Consider the following 27,776-nt stretch of genomic DNA (forward strand, 5'->3'; position numbering starts at 1 on the left):
GTGGTGTTCTTGGTGGTATAATTCTTTTTAGCCCTTCCATGAATGCTTTAATAACTGGTATTCTAAATAGAGACGATGAATGAGTAGTTTGTAGGTAAGCAGATATTGCTGCGAGGTGTATTTTTATAGATGAAAAAGCGAGATTTGCTTTTTGCAAATGTAGTAAGTATCCTACTATGTCTTTAGTAGAGGCATGTAATGGTTGTATTTGATTGGAATGGCAGTAGTAAACAAATCTTTTCCACTTAGATGCATAGCAGTGTCTAGTGGAAGGTTTTCTTGCTTGTTTTATGACCTCCATGCATTCTTGTGTGAGGTCTAAGTGTCCGAATTCTAGGATTTCAGGAGCCAAATTGCCAGATTCAATGATGCTGGGTTTGGGTGCCTGATCTGTTGTTTGTGTTGTGTTAACAGATCTGGCCTGTTGGGTAGTTTGACATGCGGTACTAGTGAAAGGTCTAGTAGAGTTGTATACCAAGGTTGTCTTGCCCATGTGGGTGCTATCAGTATGAGTTTGAGTTGGTTTTGACTCAACTTGTTTACTAGATATGGAAGGAGAGGGAGAGGGGGAAAAGCGTACGCAAATATCCCTGACCAACTCATCCATAGAGCATTGCCTTGTGATTCGCGGTGTGGGTACCTGGATGCGAAGTTTTGGCATTTTGAGTTTTCTTTTGTTGCGAACAAATCTATCTGGGGTGTTCCCCAAATTTGAAAGTACTTGTTCAGAACTTGGGGGTGAATTTCCCATTCGTGGACTTGTTGGTGGTCTCGCGAAAGGTTGTCTGCTAGTTGGTTTTGTATTCCTGGAATAAATTGTGCTATTAGGCGAATGTTGTTGTGAATCGCCCACTGCCAAATTCTTTGTGTTAGGAGGCACAATTGTGTTGAGTGTGTTCCTCCTTGTTTGTTTAAATAATACATTGTTGTCATGTTGTCTGTTTTGACAAGAATGTATTTGTGTGTTATTATGGGTTGGAAGGCTTTTAACGCTAGAAATACTGCTAACAATTCTAGGTAATTGATATGAAATTTTGTTTCGTGTATATCCCATTGTCCTTGAATGCTGTGGTGATTGAGGTGTGCTCCCCACCCTGTCATGGAAGCGTCTGTTGTTATAACGTATTGAGGCACTGGGTCCTGAAATGTCCGCCCTTTGTTTAAATTTTTGCTGTTCCACCATAGAAGCGAGAGGTATGTTTGGCGGTTTACCAACACCAGATTTTGAAGTTGACCCTGTGCCTGTGACCATTGTGATGCTAGACACTGTTGTAAGGGTCGCATGTGTAGTCTTGCGTTTGGGACAATGGCTATGCATGATGACATCATGCCTAGAAGTTTTAGCACATGTTTTGCTTGTATCTTTTGGTTTGGAAACATAGCACTTATTACCTTGTGGAATGCCTGCACTCTTTGTGGACTTGGAGTGGCAATTCCTTTTGATGTGTTGATGGTTGCTCCTAGATATTGTTGTGTTTGACACGGTTCTAGGTGTGATTTTGTATAGTTGATGGAAAACCCCAGTTTGTGAAGGGTTTGTATGACAAATGTGGTGTCGTTTGCGCATTTTTTTACTGTGTTGGTCTTGATTAGCCAATCGTCTAGGTAAGGGAACACATGTATCTGTTGTCTCCTGATGTGTGCTGCTACTACTGCTAGACATTTTGTGAACACTCTTGGTGCAGTTGTTATTCCGAATGGCAACACCTTGAATTGGTAATGTATTCCTTTGAATACGAACCGTAGGTACTTTCTGTGAGAAGGGTGTATTGGTATATGAAAGTACGCATCCTTTAGGTCTAATGTGGTCATGTAATCTTGCTGTTTGAGCAGTGGAATGATGTCTTGTAGTGTGACCATGTGAAAATGGTCCGATATGATGTAGGTATTTAGTGTCCTGAGATCTAATATTGGTCTTAATGTTTTGTCTTTTTTTGGAATTAGAAAGTACAGGGAGTAAACTCCTGTGTTTTTTTGTTGTACTGGTACTAACTCTATTGCATCCTTTTGCAGTAGTGCTTGAACTTCTAGTCCTAAAAGTTCTAAAAGTTGTGGTGACATTTTGCGTGTTTTGGGGGGGATGTTTGGTGGGAAGTTGTGGAATTCTATGCAATAGCCATGTTGGATTATTGCTAATACCCAATTGTCTGTTGTAATCTGTTGCCAAGATTGGTAGAATTGGCTTAGTCTTCCCCCCACTGGTGTTGAGTGAAGGGGTTGCGTGACTTGAAAGTCACTGTTTAGGTGAGGTGTTTTTGGAGTCTGGAATCTTCCCCTACTCCTTGGGAATTGACCCCCCCGATATCCCCTGAAACCTCCCCTTTGGAAGGAACCCTGATATGGTGTGGTTCTTGTTTGTTGGCTGGTGGTGTCTGTGGGTTGGCCACGAAACCCCCCTCTAAATGGAGTTTTTCTGAAAGAGCCTCTGCTCTGCGGGGAGTAGAGTGCGCCCATGGCCTTGGCCGTGTCTGTGTCCTTTTTAAGTTTTTCAATGGCTGTTTCCACTTCAGAGCCAAAAAGTTGTTTCTCGTTGAAGGGCATATTAAGGACAGCCTGCTGGATTTCAGGTTTGAAGCCTGAAGTGCGTAGCCAAGCGTGTCTCCTTATGGTGACAGCAGTGTTGACTGTTCTTGCTGCAGTATCGGCTGCGTCTAGTGAAGAGCGGATTTGATTGTTTGAGATCGTTTGTCCCTCTTCCACTATTTGCTGCGCCCTTTTTTGGTATTCCTGGGGAAGATGGTCTACGAGAAGTTGCATCTCGTCCCAGTGTGCTCGGTCATATCTGGCCAGCAGCGCTTGTGAATTTGCGATGCGCCACTGGTTGGCTGCCTGTGATGCTACTCTTTTCCCTGCCGCATCAAATTTTCGGCTTTCTTTGTCCGGAGGTGGGGCGTCGCCAGATGTATGTGAATTTGCTCTCTTGCGAGCTGCTCCTACTACCACGGAGTCAGGTGGTAACTGCGAAGTAATAAACACTGGGTCTGTGGGTGGTGGTTTGTATTTCTTATCCACCCTTGGGGTGATGGCTCTTGATTTTACGGCCTCTTCAAAAATTTGTTTTGCGTGCCGTAACATCCCTGGTAGCATTGGGAGACATTGATATTGGCTGTGTGTAGCCGAGAGGGTGTTAAATAAAAAATCATCCTCTATAGGATCGGAATGCAGTTGGACATTGTGGAATTCTGCTGCCCTAGCCACCAGTTGCGAGTATGAGGTACTGTCCTCTGGCGGTGACGGCTTTGTGGGGTATGACTCGGGATCATTGTCCGGCACTGGGGTGTCATACAGGTCCCAAGCGTCTTGATCCTGATCGTCATGACTTATGGTAGTTTGCGCTGGTGAGTGCATTTGTGGCGGTGTTTGTGCCGGCGATGCCTGTGGTGGAGAGGGCGGAGGCGTGACTTTTTTAACCACTTTGGCTTGTGGTTGTGCATCATCCTTTGGAAGTTCGATCCTTCTTTTCCTCATGATTGGGGGAAGGGTTGATATCTTCCCTGTGTCGTGCTGGATGTACAGTCTCTTTTGTGTGTAGTCCGATTCTACACTTTGGAGCTCTTGTCCAAATCTGTGCATTTGGCCACTTATTCCTTGTTCCTCTGAGTAGGATGAAGGTGTGGTATTTTTCGGCGCCGAGAGAGAATCTTTTTTCGGTTTCGGCACCGACAGAATTTTTGTTCCTTTCGGCATGGATTCTCGGTGCCGATGTTTTTCGGTGCCGGTATCTTGTTTTTGTCTCTCGGAGCCGCTTTCTCGGCTCCGAGGTTGCTCCATGGCGGTCCCTCGACCGGAGTCGGGTGTCTTCGCTATGGGCGTGCCCTTTTTCGGCGCCTTCGACGGGTCGCCTGTTTTATGGGTCGAGCCATGGCCTGTTGGCAGTGGCGTCCCCTGGGCTTTCGGTTTGTCGATGGATTTACTTTGACGTCTTACTCACAGTTTGTTGCTGTTGTTCGACGTCGGAGTCTCCGGATTCTGATTCCGGAACCGAGAATGTTTCCTCTTCCTCGTCGAAACGTTGTTTTGTCGACGTGGACGCCATTTGTTGACGCCTGGCTCTTCGGTCCCGGAGTGTTTTTCTGGACCGGAAGGCTCGACAGGCTTCACAGGTATCCTCCTTGTGCTCGGGGGACAAGCACAAGTTACAGACCAAGTGCTGATCTGTATAAGGATACTTACTGTGACATTTTGGGCAGAAACGAAACGGGGTCCGTTCCATCGGCTTCGATGTCGCACGCGGTCGGGCCGACCAGGCCCCGGTGGGGGATCGAAACTACCCCAAAGTCTTCCGATGATCGGTGTCGATGTACCTAACTATCCCGATACCGAACGGAACAATACCGACACTTTCTTCCGAGATTCTGACTAACTTTCCGAACCGAAACACGGAGCGAAAAGGAATACGTCCGAACCCGACAGCGGAAAAAAACAATCTAAGATGGAGTCGACGCCCATGCGCAATGGAGCCGAGGAGGGAGGAGTCCTTCGGTCCCGTGACCAAAAAGACTTCTTCGAAGAAAAACAACTTGTAATACTCCGAGCCCAACACCAGGCAGCGGACTGTGCCACACATGTGTATCTGCAGCAACATATGCCATCGAACACTGCATTACTAACCTGTGTGGTTTCCTAGTACTCCCAGCTCCCCTATACACGATTTACTTACCTAGGTGGGGGCCCTGTGTTCCTATTCCACTTTCTTAGTATATGGGTTGGGCTCCCCCAAGGGCCACAATTGCTTTTTGCTATTTTACAGTTTCCAAATTTTTTATGCCTCTTACTGTTTATTAGTGTATACCTCCCATTGGAGGGTTGCCTTATACTGTGTGCCAAAAGGAAAATGTTATTTACCAGTAGACATCTGCGTGTGGCATGTAGTGCTGTAGATTCACATGCTGTACATCAGCTCGCCATCATTTTGTGTTCTGAGTAGTACGTCTTGTTTTTGTTTCGAAGAAAGTTTGAGTCTCGGGATAGAGTGACACCTCCTCTCGATAATACTATGCATGGGCATTGAGTCCTTTGTTAGACTGTTTGTCCACAGGCGGGAGAGTGAAGTAGTGAAAAGTATATATTGTAGGTACACACTCCCGGGGAGGAGGGAGAGCATGTTGAAGCTGCTTCTCTGTTGCAAAGATGTAGCTGCTGTTGAGCAGAGCTGCTGCTCACGGGAGTTTCTTGGTCCTGGGGGTCAGGGAAGTCCTCTGAGGCTTCAGAGGTCACTGGTCCCTGTTGGATGCGTCACAGGTTTTTGACTTTGGAGACAGGCCGGTAGGGCTGGGGCCAAAGCAGTTGTCGTCGTCCGTCGTCTCTGCAGGCTTGTAGGTCAGCAGTCCTTCTGGCTTCAGGTTGCAGGAATCTGATTTCCTGGGTTCTGTGGTGCCCCTAAATACTAGATTTAGGGGGGTGTTTAGGTCTGGGAGGGCAGACAGATTACTAGCATGAGGAGGAGTCACTACCTCATGAAACGAAATACTTTCTTTGAAGAAAAATAACTTGCACACCTCACAGCCCAACACTAGATGGTGGGATTATGCTAAGCATCTACATCTACAACCACACATGCCTTGAACATACTGTTAATAGACCCTTCCACCCCCTCCTGACCCAACCACAGCCACAGAGTCTGGAATTCAGGTTGTCTAGTTCTTTTGCCATGACCTTTCCACTGGAGATTTATTGAGTCTACCCTGGTGGAGTACCTGAAAATGGGTATTTTGATAAGGAACGAGTGGTATTCCTACAAAAAAGTGTTATGCACTCAACTGCATGGTCTTGAAAGTGTGGTTCAGAAAGATCTCTAGGTCTGTTAAACTGCTTTGAAATATTATTTACCTCAAGTGAGTCTCAAACTAAATCGGGGACACTGCCCTAAACTAAAGTTCAAAAACAAAGCACAGGCCAAAGATGACATTTCAGCTTGTTGAACAGTGTGGACAACAATGAAACCACCATTTTCAAGTAGTCCAAGAGCAGCTGAGGCAAGTGTTTAGCAACTAGTAATTGAGATATGGGAATACATTTATTTCCAACCTGCAAAGAAGACATCCAACACAGACTTCACTTTTGTAAATATGTGGGGGGGGAGCCAAGTTAAGTTCGAAGGCCAGGTCTCTCTTGGGGTCCAGACCAGCAGACCAGCAAGACATATTAAGCAAACCCAGAAAACACAAGGTTGCTGTCTAGGAGCGATCACAAAGTGAATCCTTGTGTCATGAACGCTAAATTACTAGTTGCCAATATCAATGCACACTCCCTAATCCATCTCACGTCTACAGGATCCATGTAAGATCAGCAGGTGGTCCGTAATAAAAACTACAGATAGTGGTCCGGCTGATTAGACAACCATTTCAATCATAATTTTATCTCTTCCACATCCACAGGTACAACGCACTTAAATATTGGCGAGCATTTGCAAGGGAGGATCCTTATCAACCGGATGGTGGGCTTCTGACACTTAGGTTTTTGGTAGCCTTAATTCATTTTTAGGGGTGTCCCCTTTCATTCTAATAGATGGCAACAGATTAGTACCCCCAAGGACTGAACAGAGCTGAGTCCAGAGTCCTAACAATAGATGCTTTATCAGCCTTCAGAGACCTTTTTTATAAGTGTTCTCTCTAAGCTCTTGAGACCCAATCGCTTCTCAAGTATCCTGACCCAGTCTGAACTAAGCCCCAGGGGATAATCAATATATTACATTGTGCCTGTGTTAACTGAAAGTCATAGCCTGCCACAAAGAGCAATTCAAACATTTGAGAATTCAATCCCACAAAGTTCTATCAACCATTTTTTACAGTACTATGTTAAAGTGCATTTCGTATTCTGCAGTACTGATTTAAGGGAGTTGAGTGTATTGTGGTGTCTTACTGAATCTGTGTTTCTAATACCTCAACCTTTTGAAGTAAGCATGGAATGCCAAGTGCTAAAGGTAAATACTTGCCCATTTGGTAAACAATCAATCTAAAGAAGTAGGGGCCATTAACTTGACAGCCCCAGCAGCACTAAAAAGGTCAAAGATCAGTCCTAAACAGAATAAAGAACAAGGGGTGCAGTCATAGGGAACTTATTGAAATCTAACAGGAAACAGCAAACACAATCACCCGCCAAGGGTATATGTTGTGCTGAAACAGCAGGCAATACATAGCACTTAAAAGAAGGTACGTCTTGGTGATCACAATTCAAACCGGAGTTATAGAACTTATGCTGTACTGAAAGAACATGGAGCATCAAGCTGTCCCGCAAACTATGAAATCTTGAAGGGGCGAAGGAAGAGGTGGGATTAAGTAAATCAGTGCTGAAGGTGGATAGAGAATGATTGTGTACAAGTTTTGTGCTACATAGGCAGGGCATTCTTTAAGCCACGTAAAGTCCTAGTTACCATAAAATTTTTGGTCAGGGCTCCATCCTCCCTCCAACTACAAATGAATGTCAGCACGACCTCAGCACACAAGTCACCACTCTATGCATCATCACATTCTCTCAGTAACCACACTCCAATTCAACAGTATGCCTCCATGGCCGATGCCTGCACAGACATGCAAGATCAGAACATAATTCAATCTACTTCGACAGGAAAACACACCATTGCAACACTACATCATCCCAATTCTTTTCCATGACCGTCATGCAAGATACTACAAAGTTAGACCAAAATACGCAAACAGGGCAGGAGAGATTTTGCAAACCAAGCCACAACTTTGGCTCCACCTGCAGAAGTAAACATTTTCATCCTACCTTGGCACACTGATGAATTGAAGTAGTAAGGTTAGATGTTAGTAGTTCCTTCATCACTTGCTTTAATCCACTCTGCAATTCGGAGACCAGGACATCCCTCCACTTTGCCTTCTTGCCGCCAGTACAAGGTGTGCATGTGTACACTACACTTTCTGGCAGATTTGAAAGGATTTCATACTGCTCATCTGTACAGATAGAAAATCAACAAACAATAGACTTGAGGAACAGGCTAGAGGAAATGAGATACATCACAATGACAACGGGAGAATCATTTTATCTCAAAGGGAAGGATCAAATCAAAGTGCTTGGGTCAAGACAACAAAGATAGATTCATTACAACCCCCCCTTACCAACAAACATAGAACTGGGCTTTTTAAGGAGATCCAGAGGAATCTATTGCACATAATTACCTGTCAACCCTTCACACTTCGAGTGGACCCAATGCTGACACTTAAAGCAATGAATCATCTGACTCTCGTAGTCGTTTTCCTCATAGCAGTGAGTACAGATAGGACAGTAGTTACCTGATGAAGGAGCACAAGAAATCAGGAAGACACAGGAGAAACAAACCTCGACATTTGTACATTCCAAAACGTTTGCTCTTCATTACAGCCCAGACCAGTTTTCAAGTGCCCAAACTCAGACCCTCTAAAAGAGTTTAACATGGCATCTCTCAAGTAAACTACTTGATATTTCTGACCTGTGAGGATCTCTTACCTTTATCATACAGTGTGGTACACTCTGGGCATAAAGTATAATCGTTGGACCATTCAGTGTCCCAGTTTTTTCCTGGAGAAACACCACAGCTTTTACATCGGACACATGTGGAACACAGCTGTAAGAAACAAAACAAAAAAAAAAACTAAATTTCCAACAAAAGAAAAGTTAATGATACAGTGATACCAGCTTCTTCCTTGCAAGGCTTTTCCGTAGAGACCTGGACTGTCAGTGTTTACAAGGTAGAATGCCATTTAGGATGTGTGATTTGATACTGGTGTCAATGCCACAAAATTCACACACTTCAAATTAGATAAGGAAATCCAGAGTCAAGGGAGAAGAGGGGCATTCTTACCTCAGAAGATGGAGTACTTGTAGGAAGCGGTCTCTGTATATATACTATATACAAATGAGATCTAGTGTGCACAGAATCCAGGGTTTCCCCAGAGGCTTAACAGAGGCTAACGTAGATAATACTAATGATCCCCTTAGTGGTAGTGTGGTCGAGCAGTTAGGCTTATCAGAGGGTAGTGTAAATCATTTGTTGTACACACACGTACAAATAAAGTAAGCACACACTCAATGACTAACCCCAGGCCAATGTTTTTATATCAAAAATATATTTTGTGACTTAATTGCTAGAATCACAAGATTCTGATAGCAGGTGTAAGGAAATGCCTCCTTGGCACAGTTACCCCCTAACTTTTTGCCTTCGCTGATGCTAAGTTATGATTTGAAAGTGTGCTGGGACCCTGCTAACCAGGCCCCAGCACCAGTGTTCTTTCCCTAAACTGTACCTTTGTCTCCACAATTGGCACAAACCCTGGCACTCAGGTAAGTCCCTTGTAACTGGCACCTCTGGTACCAAGGGCCCGGATGCCAGGGAAGGTCTGTAAGGGCTGCAGCATGTCTTATGCCACCCTAGGGACCCCTGACTCGGCACATGCGCACTGCTTCACAGCTTGTGAGTGCTGGTGGGGAGAAAATGACTAAGTCGACATGGCACTCCCCTCAGAGTGCCATGTCAACCTCACACTGCCTGTGGCATAGGTAAGTCACCCCTCTAGCAGGCCTTACATCGCTAAGGCAGGGTGCACTATACCACAGATGAGGGCATATGTGCATGAGCACTATGCCCCTACAGTGTCTAAACAAAATCTTAGACATTGTAAGTGCAGGGTAGCCATAATAGTATATGGTCTGGGAGTTTGTCAAACACGAACTCCACAGTTCCATAATGGCTACACTGAAAACTGGGAAGTTTGGTATCAAACTTCTCAGCACAATAAATGCATAATGATGCCAGTGTGCAATTTATTGTAACATACACCCAGAGGGCATCTTAGAGATGCCCCCTGAATACCTACCCGACTTCTAGTGTAGGCTGACCAGTTTCTGCCAGCCTGCCACACACCAGACATGTTGCTGGCCACATGGGGAGAGTGCCTTTCTCACTGTGGCCAGGAACAAAGCCTGTACTGGGTGGAGATGCTTCACCTCCCCCTCCCCCCTTTGCAGGAACTGTAACACCTGGCGATGAGCCTCAAAGGCTCACCCCCTTTTGTTGCAGCACCCCAGGGCATCCCAGCTAGTGGAGATGCCCGCCCCTCCAGCCACTGCCCCCACTTTTGGCGGCAAGGCTGGAGGAGATAATGAGAAAAACAAGGAGGAGTCACCCACCAGTCAGGACAGCCCCCAAGGTGTCCTGCGCTGAGGTGACCCCTGTCTTGAGAAATCCTCCATCTTGAGAGTGGAGAATTCCCCAATAGGATTAGGGATGTGCCCCCCTTCCCACAGGGAGGAGGCACAAAGAGGGTGTAGCCACCCTCAAGGACAGTAGCCATTGGCTACTGCCCTCCCAGACCTAAACACACCCCTAAATTCAATATTTAGGGGCTCCCCCAGATCCCAGGAAATCAGATTCCTGCAACCTGAAGAAAGAAGGACTGCTGACCTACAAGCCTGCAGAGAAGGAGGAAGACAACTGCTTTGGCCCCAGCCATACCAGCCTATATCCAACTTCGAAAACCTGCTCCAGCAAAGCATCCAATACGGACCAGCGACCTCTGAAGCCTCAGAGGACTGCCCTGGACTACAGGACCAAGAAACTCCTGTGAACGGCAGCCCTGTTCAAAATCAGCTACTTCTTTGCAACAAAGAAGCAACTTCCAAAGACTTCACGTTTCCCGCCGGAAGCGTGAGACACTGCACCCGACACCCCCAGCTCGATCTGCAAAAAACCAACACCTCAGGGAGGACTCTCCGGCTACTGCGAGGCCGTGAGTAACCAGAGCGACCCCCCTGAGCCCCCACAGTGATGCCGGCAGAGAGAATCCAGAGGCTCCCCCTGACCGCAACTGCCTGTAACATAGGACCTGACGCCTGGAACCAACACTGCACCCGCAGCCCCCAGGACCTGAAGGAACCGAACTTCACCGCAGGACTGACCCCCAGGCGACCCTCTGCCTTGCCCAGGTGGTGGCTGTCCCGAGAAGCCCCCGTGCCTGCACCGCTAGAGTGACCCCCAGGTCCCTCCGTTGTTTCCTATACAAAACCCGACACCTGCTTTGCACACTGCACCTGGACGCCCCTGTGCCGCTGAGGGTGTGTTTTGTGTGCCTACTTGTGTGTGTCCCACCTCCTCCAAAGTGCTCTACAAAACCCCCCTGGTCTGCCCCCGCGGATGCAGGTACTTACCTGCTGGCAGACTGGAACCGGAGCACCCCTGTTCTCCATAGGCACCTATGTGTTTTGGGCACCTCTGACCTCTGCACCTGACGGGCCCGGAGCTGCTGGTGTGGTAACTTTGGGGTTGCCTATGCCCCAGGACTGAGACTTTTAAGTGTTTTACTTACCTCCTAATCTAACCTTTACTTACCTCCCCCAGGAACTGTTGATCTTTGCACTAAGTGTCCACTTTGAAAATAGCTTATTGCCATTTTTACAAAGACTGTACATGATATTGTTTCCATTCAAAGTTCCTAAAGTATCTAAGTGAAGCACCTTACATTTAAAGTGTTTACTGTAAAACTTGAACCTGTGGTTCTTAAAAATAAACTAAGAAAATATATTTTCAATAGAAAAACCTATTGACCTGGAGTAAGTCTTTGAGTGTGTGTTTCTCATATTGCTTGTGTGTGTACAACAAATGCTTAACACTACCCTCTGATAAGCCTACTGCTCGACCACACTACCACAAAATAGAGCATTAGAATTATCTACTTTTGCCACTATCTTACCTCTAAGGGGAACCCTTGGACTCTGCACACTATTTCTTACTTTTAGATAGTATATACAGAGCCAACTTCCTACAGCAGGTAAGTGCATTTATGAGTAAGCATATGTATCAACACCACCTTGTTTCAATGTGGCAAGTTAAACGGTTTTCAAATAAATAGCAATAATCTGTTTTAAAAGTTGACAGTGCAATTTTCAAACAGTTCTAATGAGGAAGAAAAGTTAGTACAGTTTTGAGGTAAGTACAGGACTAACAGTTCCAGCCTCCGGAGGTTGATGTCTACACAGGCTGGGGTTCAAGTTAACCCGAACACCTACCACCAGCAACACGGGGCCGGCCAGGTGCAGAGATCAAATTTACTGCAATATGTTAAATGGCTCCTATGGAGACTGTGGACACTCTGAATTGGATCTGCCAGCAGGTAAGTACCCACAACTTTGGAGGACAGACCTGGGAGGATTTAGGAGAGCACAGGTCAGCACCAAACACTGTCAGTGGCACAGGGGCGGCTAGGTGCAGGGTGCAAACTCAGGGAAGGGCTCCCAATGCTTTTTGTAAGGAAATGCCTCCTTGGCATGGTTGCCCCCTGACTTTTTGCCTTTGCTGATGCTATGTTTACAATTGAAAGTGTGCTGAGGCCTGCTAACCAGGCCCCAGCACCAGAGTTCTTTCCCTAACCTGTACTTTTGTATCCACAATTGGCAGACCCTGGCATCCAGATAAGTCCCTTGTAACTGGTACTTCTAGTACCAAGGGCCCTGATGCCAAGGAAGGTCTCTAAGGGCTGCAGCATGTCTTATGCCACCCTGGAGACCTCTCACTCAGCACAGACACACTGCTTGCCAGCTTGTGTGTGCTAGTGGGGACAAAACGAGTAAGTCGACATGGCACTCCCCTCAGGGTGCCATGCCAGCCTCTCACTGCCTATGCAGTATAGGTAAGACACCCCTCTAGCAGGCCTTACAGCCCTAAGGCAGGGTGCACTATACCATAGGTGAGGGTGCCAGTGCATGAGCATGGTACCCCTACAGTGTCTAAACAAAACCTTAGACATTGTAAGTGCAGGGTAGCCATAAGAGTATATGGTCTGGGAGTCTGTCAAACACGAACTCCACAGCACCATAATGGCTGCACTGAAAACTGGGAAGTTTGGTATCAAACTTCTCAGCACAATAAATGCACACTGATGCCAGTGTACATTTTATTGTAAAATACACCCCAGAGGGCACCTTAGAGGTGCCCCCTGAAACTTAACCGACTATCTGTGTAGGCTGACTAGTTTTAGCAGCCTGCCACAAACCGAGACATGTTGCTGGCCCCATGGGGAGAGTGCCTTTGTCACTCTGAGGCCAGTAACAAAGCCTGCACTGGGTGGAGATGCTAACACCTCCCCCAGGCAGGAATTGTCACACCTGGCGGTGAGCCTCAAAGGCTCACCTCCTTTGTGCCAACCCAGCAGGACACTCCAGCTAGTGGAGTTGCCCGCCCCCTCCGGCCAGGCCCCACTTTTGGCGGCAAGGCCGGAGAAAATAATGAGAAAAACAAGGAGGAGTCACTGGCCAGTCAGGACAGCCCCTAAGGTGTCCTGAGCTGAAGTGACTAACTTTTAGAAATCCTCCATCTTGCAGATGGAGGATTCCCCCAATAGGGTTAGGATTGTGACCCCCTCCCCTCGGGAGGAGGCACAAAGAGGGTGTACCCACCCTCAGGGCTAGTAGCCATTGGCTACTAACCCCCCAGACCTAAACACGCCCTTAAATTTAGTATTTAAGGGCTACCCTGAACCCTAGAAAATTAGATTCCTGCAACTACAAGAAGAAGGACTGCCTAGCTGAAAACCCCTGCAGAGGAAGACCAGAAGACGACAACTGCCTTGGCTCCAGAAACTCACCGGCCTGTCTCCTGCCTTCCAAAGATCCTGCTCCAGCGACGCCTTCCAAAGGGACCAGCGACCTCGACATCCTCTGAGGACTGCCCCTGCTTCGAAAAGACAAGAAACTCCCGAGGACAGCGGACCTGCTCCAAGAAAAGCTGCAACTTTGTTTCCAGCAGCTTTAAAGAACCCTGCAAGCTCCCCGCAAGAAGCGTGAGACTTGCAACACTGCACCCGGCGACCCCGACTCGGCTGGTGGCGATCCAACACCTCAGGAGGGACCCCAGGACTACTCTAAGACTGAGTACAAAAACCTGTCCCCCCTGAGCCCCCACAGCGCCGCCTGCAGAGGGAATCCCGAGGCTTCCCCTGACCGCGACTCTTTGAATCCTAAGTCCCGACACCTGGGAGAGACCCTGCACCCGCAGCCCCCAGGACCTGACGGACCGGACTTTCACTGGAGGAGTGACCCCCAGGAGTCCCTCTCCCTTGACCAAGTGGAGGTTTCCCCGAGGAACCCCCCCCTTGCCTGCCTGCAGCGCTAAAGAGATCCCTAGATCTCCCATTGACTTCCATTACAAACCCGACGCTTGTTGCTACACTGCACCCGGCCGCCCCCGCGCTGCTGAGGGTGAAATTTCTGTGTGGGCTTGTGTCCCCCCCGGTGCCCTACAAAACCCCCCTGGTCTGCCCTCCGAAGACGCGGGTACTTACCTGCAAGCAGACCGGAACCGGGGCACCCCCTTCTCTCCATTCTAGCCTATGTGTTTTGGGCACCACTTTGAACTCTGCACCTGACCGGCCCTGAGCTGCTGGTGTGGTGACTTTGGGGTTGCTCTGAACCCCCAACGGTGGGCTACCTTGGACCAAGAACTGAACCCTGTAAGTGTCGTACTTACCTGGTAAAACTAACAAAAACTTACCTCCCCCAGGAACTGTGAAAATTGCACTAAGTGTCCACTTTTAAAATAGCTATTTGTGAATAACTTGAAAAGTATACATGCAATTTTGATGATTTGAAGTTCCTAAAGTACTTACCTGCAATACCTTTCGAAGGAGATATTACATGTAGAATTTGAACCTGTGGTTCTTAAAATAAACTAAGAAAAGATATTTTTCTAAATAAAAACCTATTGGCTGGATTTGTCTCTGAGTGTGTGTACCTCATTTATTGTCTATGTGTATGTACAACAAATGCTTAACACTACTCCTTGGATAAGCCTACTGCTCGACCACACTACCACAAAATAGAGCATTAGTATTATCTCTTTTTTACCACTATTTTACCTCTAAGGGGAACCCTTGGACTCTGTGCATGCTATTCCTTACTTTGAAATAGCACATACAGAGCCAACTTCCTACACTTTTGAATAGAGGAATCCATGGGGGCACACGTAGGCTGCAAGCTGGGCCCAGAAGGTCGGTTCAGGGATACCATAGGCTTGACAGGGAGGAGGGGCTCCTGCTGCACTTCATCTGGATCAGTCACTGGCAGGGGGTCCTCTGGATTTAGTCTGTAGGCGTTGTGTTGGTCAGGAGGGGTCAACCCAGGGTGGACACTAGGTCGGAACTGCCTGGGGACTTGCTCTAGACCGGTGGGCCACCTCGAAACGGGCCATGGGCATCGGGTGGTTCCGGAGTACTTTGCTGGAGTTTTTGTGGCCAGGGCTGCTGTCCTCGAGAGATCTTGGTCCTCTGGTGGGCAGGAAGTCCTCTGGTGGTGTGTACAGGTCGCTGGTCCTGCAGAATGGGTCACCTTTTTGTAGCAGGGGCTTCAGAAGCTGTAAACAGGCTGGTAGGGCTGGGACAAAATCAGTTGTATCAGTCCTCCTTTCTTCAGGAGGTCACCAGGAATTTGATGCGGTAGGTTCAGGGGAGCCCTTAAATTCTAACCCCTATTGGTCCCTGACCACTAAACCAAGATGGAGGATTCTGCAGGGAGGAGGGTCATTTCAGTTCTGGACACCTTAGCGGTGGTCTTAGCTGAAGTGGTCACTCCTCCCTGTTTTACCTAATGTTCCCACCAGACCTGCAGCTAATAGTGGGGCTTTGTCTGGGGCAGGGTGCACTATACCACAGGTGAGGGCATAGCTCCATTGGCAATATGCCCATACAGTTTCTAAGTCCAGACTTAGACATTGTAAGTGCAATGTAGCCATATTAAGTATATGGTCTGGGAGTTTGTTATTACAAACTCCACAATGGCTTCACTGAATACTTGGAAGTTTGGTATCAAACTTCTAAGCACAATAAAGGATGCCAGTATTGTTTTATTAAACAATGCACCCAGAGGACATCTTAGAGAAACCCCCTGTATTTTACCCAATCCTTTAGTGCAGAACTGACAAGTCTGTGCCAGCCTGCCATTAAGACAAGTTTCTGGCCACATGGGGTGAGAGCCTTTGTGCTCTCGGTGGCCAGAAACAAAGCCTGCCCTAAGTGGAGGCGATGCACACCTCCCCCTGCAGCCTTAAAGGCTCAGGCCTCTTGTTACAGTGCCCTACCCCAGCTAGTGGAGATGCCGGACCGCTCTGCGCCAGATGCCCACAGCCCGTGTCCAGGTGGCCCAACCAGCTAGAGAGGATCCCGGGGCGATTCCAAGCAAGTGCCCACCCTGAGTACCTCTCCTGTCCCCCACGACGCCACCTGCAGTGTAAATGGAGATCACAACACCCCCCCCCCCCCCCACCTCCCCCTGTGACTGCAATGCACCGGCAGCCCCCAGGCCTTGGAGAATCCGACCGCCAATGCAGCAACGTCCAAGCAGGCAGCCCTCCTATTTGTCCAGCCTGCGGTTTTCCCGAACCAACCCCCTGGGCCCATAGGAAAGCATTGGGAGCCCGACATTCTGTTTGCACCCTGCACCTGTCCACTCCTGCACCGCTGAGGGAGTGAGTTTAGTGCCTACTTGTGGCTCTCAGCATGCTCCTCTAAACCCCCCGGGTCTGCCCTCCAAAGGCACAGGTACTTACCAGCCAGCAGATCTGAAACCAAGTGCCTCTAGTCTCCATAGGAGCCCATGTTAACCTTGACTCAACTTTGACCTCTGCTCCCGGCTGGCCCAGTGTTGCTGGTGGTGGGTGTTTGGGGTTAACTTGAAACCCAACCAGTGGACTTTCTAACCCCTGGAGACTTGAACTGTAAGTGTTGTACTTACCTGCTAAACGTACTAAATTTTCTCCCCCTCCTGGAATTGTTCTGAAAATTGCATTGTCAACTTTAAAAATAGATTGCCATTTATTCAAAAACTGTACAACTTACCAATTCCAATCAAAGTGGTATGGATACATATGTGAAATTACCTACAACTTGAATCTTGTGGTTCTAAAAATATATTAACAAAATATATTTTTGCTATGTAAAAACCATTGGGCTGGAGTTTAGTCATTGAGTGCGTGCTTCTTCTATTGTCTGTGTACACAACAAATGCTTTGCACTAACCTCATAGTCTAACTGCTCGACCAAACTACCACAAGAGAGAGCATTAGTATTATCTACTTTAGCCTCTGTTAAACCTCTGGGAAACCCGTGGACTCTGTGCACACTAGATCTCATTTTGATATAGTATATACAGAGCCAGCTTCCTACACTCAGTGACTGTGCTCTCGCGCTCTAAATTTGGTTGCTTAGGACTTAGCACACCCCCACAATTGGCATACAGGTGCCCCCATTTCAGTCCCTAGTATATGGTACTTAGATACCCAGGGTTCCCCATGGGCTGTAGCACGTTTTGTGCACCCATGGGAGCCTATGCAAAATGGGTCTGCAGGCCTGCCATTGGAGCCTTTCGTGAAAAGGTGCATGCACCCTTTCATCACAAGTCACTGCACCAGGTCACTGTAAGTCACCCCTATGGCAGGCCCTGCTAGTCCAGAGAGGCAGGGTGCAAGTACCTGTGAGTGTTGTTACTTTTCCTCCCCTAGGATTGCATTGCTTTCTTTGAGAAATTACACACTGTTATTTGTAAATGCTAAACTAAGTGCATGTGATACATTCTTGAAACGGTACTTACCTGCAACAAAGATCCTTTAAAGTATATTTTTTTGATACATAAACCATTGACCTGGAATTAGCCAGAGAGTGTGCCTCATTTCTTCACTGTGTACAAAAAATGCTTATCACTACCCTTTGATATGCCTAACTGCTCGACCACACTACCACAAACAAAAGCATTAGTATTATCTACTTTAGCTTCTGTTAAGCCTCTGCTGATCCCCTGGACTCTGCACACTATACCTTACTTTGTTGTAGTAAAGACAGAGCCAGCTTCCTACAGGCAGGATGATAATTTGACCCAGGTGGAATGAGGTCACCACTTTAGAAAGGAAAGAGGCACAGGTGCACAGCACTACCTTGTCTGGAAACATTGTGCGATATGATGGCTTAGGTAAGGCCTGTATCTCACTCACCCTCTGGGCAGATATTATTGCCACTAAGAAGGCTGTCTTGATGGTACGCAGCTGGAGGGGACAACTGAGCAGTGGCTTGAAGGGAGCAAACAAGGTACGTGAGAACTAGGTTAAGATCCCATTGAGGCATGATAAAGGGCATAAGGGAGAATAAAAATGTAAAAGCCCTTTTAGAAGCCTATTTACAATAAAGGGATTTGAACAGAGAGAGTTGATCAGGCAGCTGCAGAACGAGCAGAGAGATAGCCCTTCAGAGTGCCCAAAGCAGAACCCTGCTGGGCAAGAGAAAGAATGAAAAGGAGCTGCCAACTGTTGCTCAATCCCCACACAAAAAGAGTTGACCACTTCGGGTGGAGAACCCTCCCCCGCTGCTGTGACAGAGAATTCTGCTGAAGTGGCAGCCTTATCGAAGGATCACTGAAGCTCGGGATACCAGACTCCCTGTGCCTAGCCCGGGGCCCCAAGGATTACTTGAGCCCAGTCATTCTTAATCTTCTTGTGAACTCTGGGCAGGAGTGGTATGGGCGGAAAGGTGTACAAGAGGCCTGAGCCCCACTCACAACAAAAAGTGTCGCAGAGCGAATGCCACCTTGGAAACTCCAATGTGCAATATTGCTGACATTGCGCATCCTCTTCTGAGAAGAATTTATCTAAGTAAGGATCTCCTCACTGCCGAAAGGCCTTGCACTACCTCTGAATGGAGACACCACTCATGATCCGCTAGGCATCAACAGGTGAGTTAGTTCGCTCTGATGTTCTCAGAACCTGCCACGTGTTGAACCACCAGGGTTATGGCCTGCTGTTCCAGCCATGTCCAGAGATGTAGGGCCTCTTGACAAAGGGTGCACGACCCCAGCACGCCCTGCTTCTTACAATACCTCACGGTGGCGGTGTTGTTGGTAAACACCTGCACCACCGACAGAGGGAAGAAATGTTTTAATGCTAGTCGGATCGCCCAGAGGTCCAAAATGTTGATGTGGAGTCTGGATTCTGACAGAGCCCAAAGTCCTCTGAAGAGAAAGGAGTCTGCCTCAGACCCAATCGCAGTTGATAATGCACCACAGCAGGTCTTATGCAGTTCCCTCCTGTAAAGAAATGGCTCCCTGTTGCAGTTACCCCCCACTTTTTGCCTGATACTGACTTGACTGAGAAGTGTGCTGGGACCCTGCTAACCAGGCCCCAGCACCAGTGTTCTTTCACCTAAAATGTACCATTGTCTCCACAATTGACACAACCCTGGCACCCAGGTAAGTCCCTTGTAACTGGTACCAAGGGCCCTGATGCAAGGGAAGGTCTCTAAGGGCTGCAGCATGTCTTATGCCACCCTAGGGATCCCTCACTCAGCACAGACACTGCTTGCCAGCTTGTGTGTGCTGGTGGCGAGAAAATGACTAAGTCGACATGGCACGCCCCTCAGGGTGCCATGCCAACCTCACACTGCTTGTGGCATCGGTAAGTCACCCCTCTATAGCAGGCCTTACAGCCCTAAGGCAGGGTGCACTATACCAAAGGTGAGGGCATAGGTGCATGAGCACTATTCCCCTACAGTGTCTAAGCAAAACCTTAGACATTGTAAGTGCAGGGTAGCCATAAGAGTATATGGTCTGGGAGTCTGTCAAAAACGAACTCCACAGCTCCATAATGGCTACACTGAATACTGGGAAGTTTGGTACCAAACTTCTCAGAATAATAAACCCACACTGATGCCAGTGTTGGATTTATTAAAAAATGCACACAGAGGGCATCTTAGATGCCCCCTGTATTTTACCCAATTGTTCAGTGCAGGACTGACTGGTCTGTGCCAGCCTGCTGCTAAGAGACGAGTTTCTGACCCCATGCAGTGAGAGCCTTTGTGCTCTCTGAGGACAGAAACAAAGCCTGCTCTGGGTGGAGGTGCTTCACCCCTCCCCCTACAGGAACTGTAACACCTAGCAGTGAGCTTCAAAGGCTCAGGCTTCGTGTTACAATGCCCCAGGGCACTCCAGCTAGTGGAGATGCCCGCCCCCTGGACACAGCCCCAACTTTTGGCGGCAAGTCCAGGAGAGATAATGAGAAAAACAAGGAGGAGTCACTGGCCAGTCAGGACAGCCCCTAAGGTGTCCTGAGCTGAGGTGACTGACTTTTAGAAATCCTCCAATAGGAATAGGGATGTGCCCCCCCTCCCCTCAGGGATGAGGCACAAAGAGGGTGTAGCCACCCTCAAGGACAGTAGCCACTGGCTCTGCCCTCCCAGACCTAAACACACCCCTAAATTGAGTATTTAGGGGCTTCCAGAACACAGCAAGAGAGATTCCTACAACCTAAGAAGAAAAGGACTGCTAAGCTGAAAAACCCTGCAGAGAAGACTGAGACACCAACTGCTTTGGCCCCAGCTCTACCGGCCTGTCTCCCCCCTTCTAAAGACACTGCTCCAGCAACGCTTTCCCCAGGGACCAGCGACCTCTGAATCCTCAGAGGACTACCCTGCTCTAGAAGGACCAAGAACTCCTGAGGACAGCGGTTCTGTTCACCCAAGACTGCAACTTTGAAACAACCTGCGTTTCGCGCCGGAAGCGTGAGACTTGCTACTCTGCACCCGACGCCCCCGGCTCGACTTGTGAAGAACAAACACTTCAGGGAGGACTCCCCGGCGACTGCGAGACAGTGAGTAGCCAGAGTTGCCCCCCCTGAGTCCCCACAGCGACGCCTGCAGAGGGAATCCAGAGGCTCCCCCTGATCACGACTGCCTGCTTCCCAGATCCCGACGCCTGGTAAAGACTCTGCACCCGCAGCCCCCAAGACCCGAAAGATCGGAACTCCAGTGCAGCAGTGACCCCCAGGAGGCCCTCTCCCTTGCCCAGGTGGTGGCTACCCCGAGGAGCCCCCCCCCTTGCCTGCATTGCTGAAGAGACCCCTTGGTCTCCCATTGATTTCCATTGGAAACCCGACGTGTGTTTGCACACTGCACCCGGCCGCCCCGTGCTGCTGAGGGTGTACTTTCTGTGCTAACTTGTGTCCCCCACGGTGCCCTACAAAAACCCCCTGGTCTGCCCTCCAAAGACGCGGGTACTTACCTGCTGGCAGACTGGAACCGGGGCACCCCCTTCTCCATTGAAGCCTATGCGTTTTGGGCACCACTTTGACCTCTGCACCTGACCGGCCCCGAGCTGCTGGTGTGGTAACTTTGGGGTTGCTCTGAACCCCCAACGGTGGGCTACCTTGGACCCAAACTTGAACCCCGTAGGTGGTTTACTTACCTGCAAAAACTAACTAACTCTTACTCCCCCCAGGAACTGTTGAAAATTGCAGTGTCTCGTTTTAAAATAGCTATATGTGATTTATGTGAAGACTGTATATGCTATTTTGATTATTCAAAGTTCCTAAAGTACCTACCTGCAATACCTTTCATTTGAAGTATTACATGTAAAATTTGAACCTGTGGTTATTAAAATAAACTAATAAAAGCTATTTTTCTATACAAAAACCTATTGGCCTGGAATGGTCTCTGAGTGTGTGTTCCTCATTTATTGCCTGTGTGTGTACAACAAATGCTTAACACTACTCCTTTGATAAGCCTACTGCTCGACCACACTACCACAAAAGAGCATTAGAATTATCTCTTTTTGCTACTATCTTACCTCTAAGGGGAACCCTTGGACTCTGTGCATACTATTCCTTACTTTGAAATAGTGCATACAGAGCCAACTTCCTACACCTCCATGATCTGGACCATGTCAGATTTCCCTGATGCTGCGCCCACTGGAACTTTAGGTCCCACTGCATAGCCTGCATTTGCCATCTGGCAAGTTTTACCAGCAGGATGCAGGAGGCCATGAGGACCAGCAGCCTCCGTCAGTTTCACCGAAACCCAAGTTAGAGGAAAAAATATCGGTATCATATCCTGAATATCGTGGACTCGCTGCTCAGGAGGATAAGCCCAAAACTGCACTGTGCCCAGAACCGCTCCTATGAAAAGGCATCAAGAGGGAGTCGGACGTGACATTGGCACGTTTATAGTGAACCCTGGCGTATGCAGGTTTGCCATAGTCTGGAGGTGAGAAACTACAGCCTGGGGCAAGCCCACCTTCAACAGTCAGCTGTCGAGGTAGGGGAAGGCTGAAACACCCCGACCTGTGCAGATGAGCTGCAACCACCAATATCACCTTAGTGAACACCCAAGGGGGCCTGGTAAGGCCTAATGGCAGCACAATAAACTGAATTAGTTTGTGGACTACCTTGAACTGCAGGTAACATCTGGGCAGGCAGGATGGGTATTTGAAAGTAGGCATCCTATTAGTCCAAAGCTACCAACCAGTCTTCTAGGCCTAGGGCAGACAAAACTTGAGCCAACGTGAGCATTTTGAACTCCTTGAGAAAGATTTACGGTCCGTAGTTCTAGAATAGGGCGAAGACCCTGGTTCTTTTTGGATATCAGAAAGAAGCAGGAATAACAACCACTGCTTACTTCTGAAATCGGGACCCTTTATATGGCTCTCTTGGCCAAGAGAGCTGTAGCTTCCTCTTGAAGCAGTGACAAAAGATCCTCCGACAGCCATTCAAATGTTGCCAATGGGAGGAGGTAAAGGTGGGAAAGGCAGGGCAAAGCACTTCCTGATGATCTGCAATACCCATGTGTCTGATGTTAGAAACTTCCAGCAATGGAGATGATGTATTCTCCCTCCAACTGGGCCAGCATGGTCCTGCAGATCCCAACTAGGAGGGCTTTGAGGCTGCAGCTGCCTGGGGCTGGGTGGCAGACTACTTCTGGTCTGCAGACCCTCTAGGTCTGAAGGAACCGAACCCATGTCCTTGCATAGCGTGAGCTGGTTGCATGGGACAGTGGCTGGCATAGGACTGGAGCAGTTTCACGTCCCTTTCGTAGCCACGAAAGGAGAGGCAGGCAGATGGTGGAGAAGGTGGTCGCTGAGAGGCCCAAGAACTTAGTGGTAGCTAGAGATTCCTTAAAGCGCTCCAGTGAAGCATCTGCCTTCTCGTAAAACAAGTGCGTGCCATCGAATGGCATGTCCATCAGGTTTGCTAAGACATCCCCCCCACCCCCACCCCTTTCCAGCCAAGCATGGCGCCTTATGGCCACTGTGTACACAACTGCTCTGCCTATCTAGTCAGTCGTATCTAAGCTACACCAAATGGTGAACTTAGCTGCACCGCTCCCATCTTTTACTACCTGAGGGAGTATTCCGGGCCTCCTCCAGGAGGAGAGGCCGCACTTGCGCAACAGTATTCCAAATGGTATGAGAGAGACAGCCTAATAAGTACAAGGTGTTCTATGACCTCAGTGCCAGGCTGGTGGAAGATAACTACTTACCAAGATAGTCCAGCCTCTTGGATTCCTTGTCTGGGGGAGTAGAAGGTAATGATCCCTGGAAGTGGAGGATTGGACTACCAAGATCTCAGTCGTGGGGTGCTGACTAAGGAAGCTAGGGTCACTCGGCACAGGGCGATGGCAGTGGGCGATCACCCTATTTATTGAAGCCCCTGTGCTTGGACCAAGTTCCAAGTAGAACATTTGTAAGTGCTTTGTTTAAGGGCAGAAAGGGTTCAGATGCAGAAGCCCCAAGCTGAAGCACTGCCATCAAGATGTTCCTCTTGACAGCCACTAAGGGCAATTTGACGTCCTTTGCTGCTGGAAATAAGGATGGAGCACTGAACTGACACCTGTTGGTGTTGTCCCAACGCTGTTCCGGCTCATCCGGAATCGGAATGGGGCTGGTGACGCAGGTGGCCACCAGGATCATTTGTGTATTGACTGGCATTGGTTGCCTGGTACAACTGGTGCAGGTCCGGAACCAGAATTGGATCCAGGAGGCCCTACCAGAGCTGAGGCCGAAGCCGTTGGCATGGAACTGTTTGGGGCCTCCTGCAGGGGGCAAAAGCAACCTAGAGGGGTCACCTGCTCGAATATGCAGTGCATGGCCTTGGAATGGGTGTTGAACCAACTACCGGAACAGAGAGAGGCGTGGAGCCGAACTAGGCAACGACTCTGCAGAACCATGACAGGAATGCAGATGTTCCCCACTAGTCTTGTAGGCCGATGGACAAGATGAATTCTACGTCCTTCTGGACTTCATTTGCCTCTTCAGAGTGTCCCGAGGACCTCGAAGGGGAGGAAGGCGGCTTGTGGAGCGGTCCCACGATCACTTTCTCAACCGGGATCAAAACCTCCTTTAAGTCGGGTGTGCGGTGTTGCCGACCCCCGGGCCACAAGTAGCTTTAAGGACCGCTCCCTCAAAGCCTTTGGCACCATGGCCCGGCAGACTGAGCAAGGTTTGGGAGTCGGGTCGAGCTTGAAGCACTAGAAGCAAACAAGACTGGGTTCGTAACAGACAGTGCAGTGAAAGGCGCCACACAGTTTGGACCCAGCCTATCTCAATGACATGTGACACTACAAAGAAAACCTTGACAAAATGTTGAAGGGGTAGCTCGTTTTCGGATCTGAGCAACTGGCGCGGAAATTACAGAACACACACCCGTATGCCTGGGTGGTACTTATTTAGGTGACTGCAACATCACTTCTGGTGGAAACAATACCATGTGGGGCCAAATGGAGCCACCAGACGGCAAGCACAAGGGGTATAGCTTGAGAAACGTTTTCCGGATTCAGCCTGACATATGGGAAAATCAAAAGTTAAGGAATCTGCAGATCAAAATCCCTATTAGATATATGTTAACAGAGCTGTAAACTGTGAAATACAAATTTTCAATCACCAACCTCTACAATAAAAAAAATAAAAAAATACTATAAAGCCCAGTGCATTGCAGACTCACCCAACCATTTCTTTTCCTAAATGGCTTGGTGGGATAGTTTGGTCCAAGACAATCAAGATGGTAGCAGTTCCGACATCGGTCACACTCCAGCAGATGCTGAGAAAGACAGTTCTTTAATTATTATAAAGAAGCAGGCACAATTATACGAACAATAATTAACTGCTGTAGAACTTGCACAGCACATTAGCAAAAGAGGGTAAAACCCATTATCACACCAATTCTTACCAGCTCTGAAACCCACCTTTGTTGCCCTGCCTTTCAGGCCACACACATGACAGAATTTGCATCTGCGGCAGCACCAGTTTTCTTCTTGTTCAGGCAGTGGCCGCTCATTCTCCTCTAGGCAGAACTGGTGGAATGGCTCACAGCACACCTGGCAGTAGATCAGCTAGGGACCGAATGAGAAAGTACCATGAGAAAGGATGATGAGGAAACAAATCAACTGCAGGAAAAGAGTGTATTAATATTTAGTAAACAACTGCATTATGCAAATGTAAAGTTTCTTACCTGTAGGTGCAGTTTTGCAGCTTGAAGATTTTCTGGATACACATGCTCTGCTTTATTCCTCCAAATAGTGGTTGAGTCCGGATATTTTACTATTCTCTCAACGTTAGTTTACTGGTGGGCGTTGAAGGCACCTCCATTTGGTGTCTCTGACGTTGTTCCATTTCCTCCAGACATCTCCACACCATTTTGCCATATTTAGATTCTATTTTTTTCATTATCCATCTTCTTGGTGGAGACGGGTGGTCGCTTGTGGATCCAGAAAATCTTTAAGCTGCAGAACTACGCCTACAGGTAAAAAACTTTACGTTTTGAAGCATGAATCTTTTCTGGATTCACATGCTGTGCATTGATTTAAATGCAGTTCAGCATTGTGGTGGTTAGGTTGAAGATCGATAATGATTCCAAAATAAATGCTTTAGCACCCTTTGTCGCACTTGAGCCTTTTTGTTCATTTGTACATCAATACAATAATGTTTTGTAAAAGTCCAAGTTGCAGCCATGAAAATGTCTTAAGGTGTTTGGCATAAAGGCTACTGAAGCTCCTTTTTTCCTGGCGCCCTAGGTAAAGTTTGTCCTGCATTTGAGTGACATGACTGAATTAGTTGCGCAATCCACTCTCTAACAGTACTTTTTGATACTGCCTTTCCCAACAGTTCTTTGAGAACAAAAACAATTACACAGATTTCCTGAAGTGTTTTGTTCTTTCAGCATAATACATGACCACGTCTAGCATCCAATGTGGGCACATGTTTTACGATATTGAAAAAAAAACGGGTATTTGAATAGACTGATATGAGAAACCACATTTGGCATTAATAAATAAATAAAAATAAAGAGAATCTGTCCTTCTGACAACTGTGTCTTTGTTAATTTGAAAGCAAGTGTCTGTAACTCACTTAGCCTATGTAGGGAAGTAATAGGCACTAAAAATGCATTTTTTTTTTAAGTTAATGTCCATGAAGTAGCTTAGTACGAAGGTTCAAAGGGTTTTTTTCATGAGTTGTGATAGCACTAGATTTAAGTTCCAAGCTGGAACCCTTTTTTAGGAGGACGTATGTAATTTGCTCCCTCTAGGAATCTTAGCTACTTGTGATGAAGCAGCTTCTACCCATCTGATCTTGAGTGTATGTTACTATTGCTGCCAGATTAACTTTTAAAGAGGCATACGTAATCCCTTCCTGCAGTAGATAGGTTAGATATTTTAATACCGTTTTCTCCCTTGTTACCTATTTGGTTAAGTTTTCATTTACACACCAAAGTGAAAATCTTTTCCATTTTGCCATAAAACATTTCCTTGCAACCTTCCCTAAAGACAGCCACGTTTTGAGGAGTCAAGCTGTTCATTTGAAAGATTCTGGTTCTGGATGCAATACCTTTCCCGTTTCCATAGATGACAAATATTGACTTTTAGATAATTGTTAGAAATGTTCTTGGGCTAACTGAATTAGTTCCAAGTACCATGTCTGTCTTGTGCATTGTGGAACTATTAGTATTATTGTCATCTTGCTTCTCCTGCATTTGTTGATCACACTTTGTAATTGAGGTATCGGTGGAGAAGCGTATGCAATTGTCCCTGGCCAATTTATCGTAAGGGCATTTTCCAAAGACTGTGGATGCGGTTGTCTGGAGGCAAGGAGTTGGCATTTTGCATTCTCAGGAGCAACAATTAATTAATCTTTTGAAAATGTCATGCACTACTTTTTGGTTTAGTTCCCATTTGAGTGAACATAAGACTTGTTTGTTCAGTCTGTCTACCTCACAACTCTCTTTTCTTGGAAGATGAACTGCTTGAGTATCTATTCTTTCGTGGATTACCCATCGGCAGATCTGTTGGGCCTATTTTGAGAGAGGTAGTTCTAGAGTCCCTCCCTGGTTGTAGATTTAGAACATTGTTGTTTTGTCTGTCTGGATCAAAACTGTCCACCTCAATGTGTTCTTTGAATGCTTTCAGGGCCAGGCAAACTGTCTAATTCCAGACAACTGATATACTGGACTGCATCCTGGCTGGACCAAAACCCTCCTACCTTCAGATAATCCATATGTGCTCCCCAATCCATAAGTGAGGCATCTGTGGTTATGGTTAATGTTGGAACTGGTTGCTGAAAAAGTCTCCCCCAAGTAATATTTGTTGTTAAACCACGCCATTTCCTCCTGCACCCTCTGCGTGACAACCACTAGATCTTCTGAACTCCCCGTTGCTTGAGACCCTTGATTCTGAAGCCATTCCTGGATTGGTCTCAAGTGAACTCTCACATATGGGATTAGCGAAATTCATGATGCCAGCTTTCGTAACAATTTTGCCACGGTCCTCATCGTCTGAACTTGCCCCCTCTGGTACAGGAGAGTTTCCTGTAACAGAGATAGAGTCCTCTTCTCATTGGGAAAATGCTTTTGCTAGGACTAAGTTCAAATTTGTTCCCAGAAACACTTTCTTCTGTTCTGGCTCTGGTGATGTTTAAGAGAAACTTAAAGTGTGAAGAGCTTTCCTTACCTCTGTAATATCCTGTTTGCATTTTTGATAAAAATGTGCTCTTACTAG

At 47.5% G+C, this 27,776-nt stretch overlaps 1 protein-coding gene across 2 annotated transcripts in view; it reads right to left on the reverse strand.

Annotated features, from left to right (window-relative positions):
• Positions 1–27,776, reverse strand: part of KMT2B (lysine methyltransferase 2B) — a 728,361-nt gene that overhangs the window by 553,250 nt on the left and 147,335 nt on the right. For both annotated transcript variants that reach the window (XM_069201148.1, XM_069201147.1), the window contains exons 11-15: positions 24,972–25,118; positions 24,731–24,826; positions 8,446–8,563; positions 8,139–8,252; positions 7,729–7,913 (exon numbers count right to left, since the gene is read on the reverse strand). In XM_069201148.1, coding sequence (XP_069057249.1) covers positions 7,729–7,913; positions 8,139–8,252; positions 8,446–8,563; positions 24,731–24,826; positions 24,972–25,118 — 660 coding nt within the window. The remainder of the gene's footprint in view (positions 1–7,728; positions 7,914–8,138; positions 8,253–8,445; positions 8,564–24,730; positions 24,827–24,971; positions 25,119–27,776) is intronic.

This window comes from Pleurodeles waltl, chromosome 7 (genome assembly GCF_031143425.1).
Source record: "Pleurodeles waltl isolate 20211129_DDA chromosome 7, aPleWal1.hap1.20221129, whole genome shotgun sequence".
Classification (NCBI taxonomy): Eukaryota; Metazoa; Chordata; class Amphibia; order Caudata; family Salamandridae; genus Pleurodeles; species Pleurodeles waltl.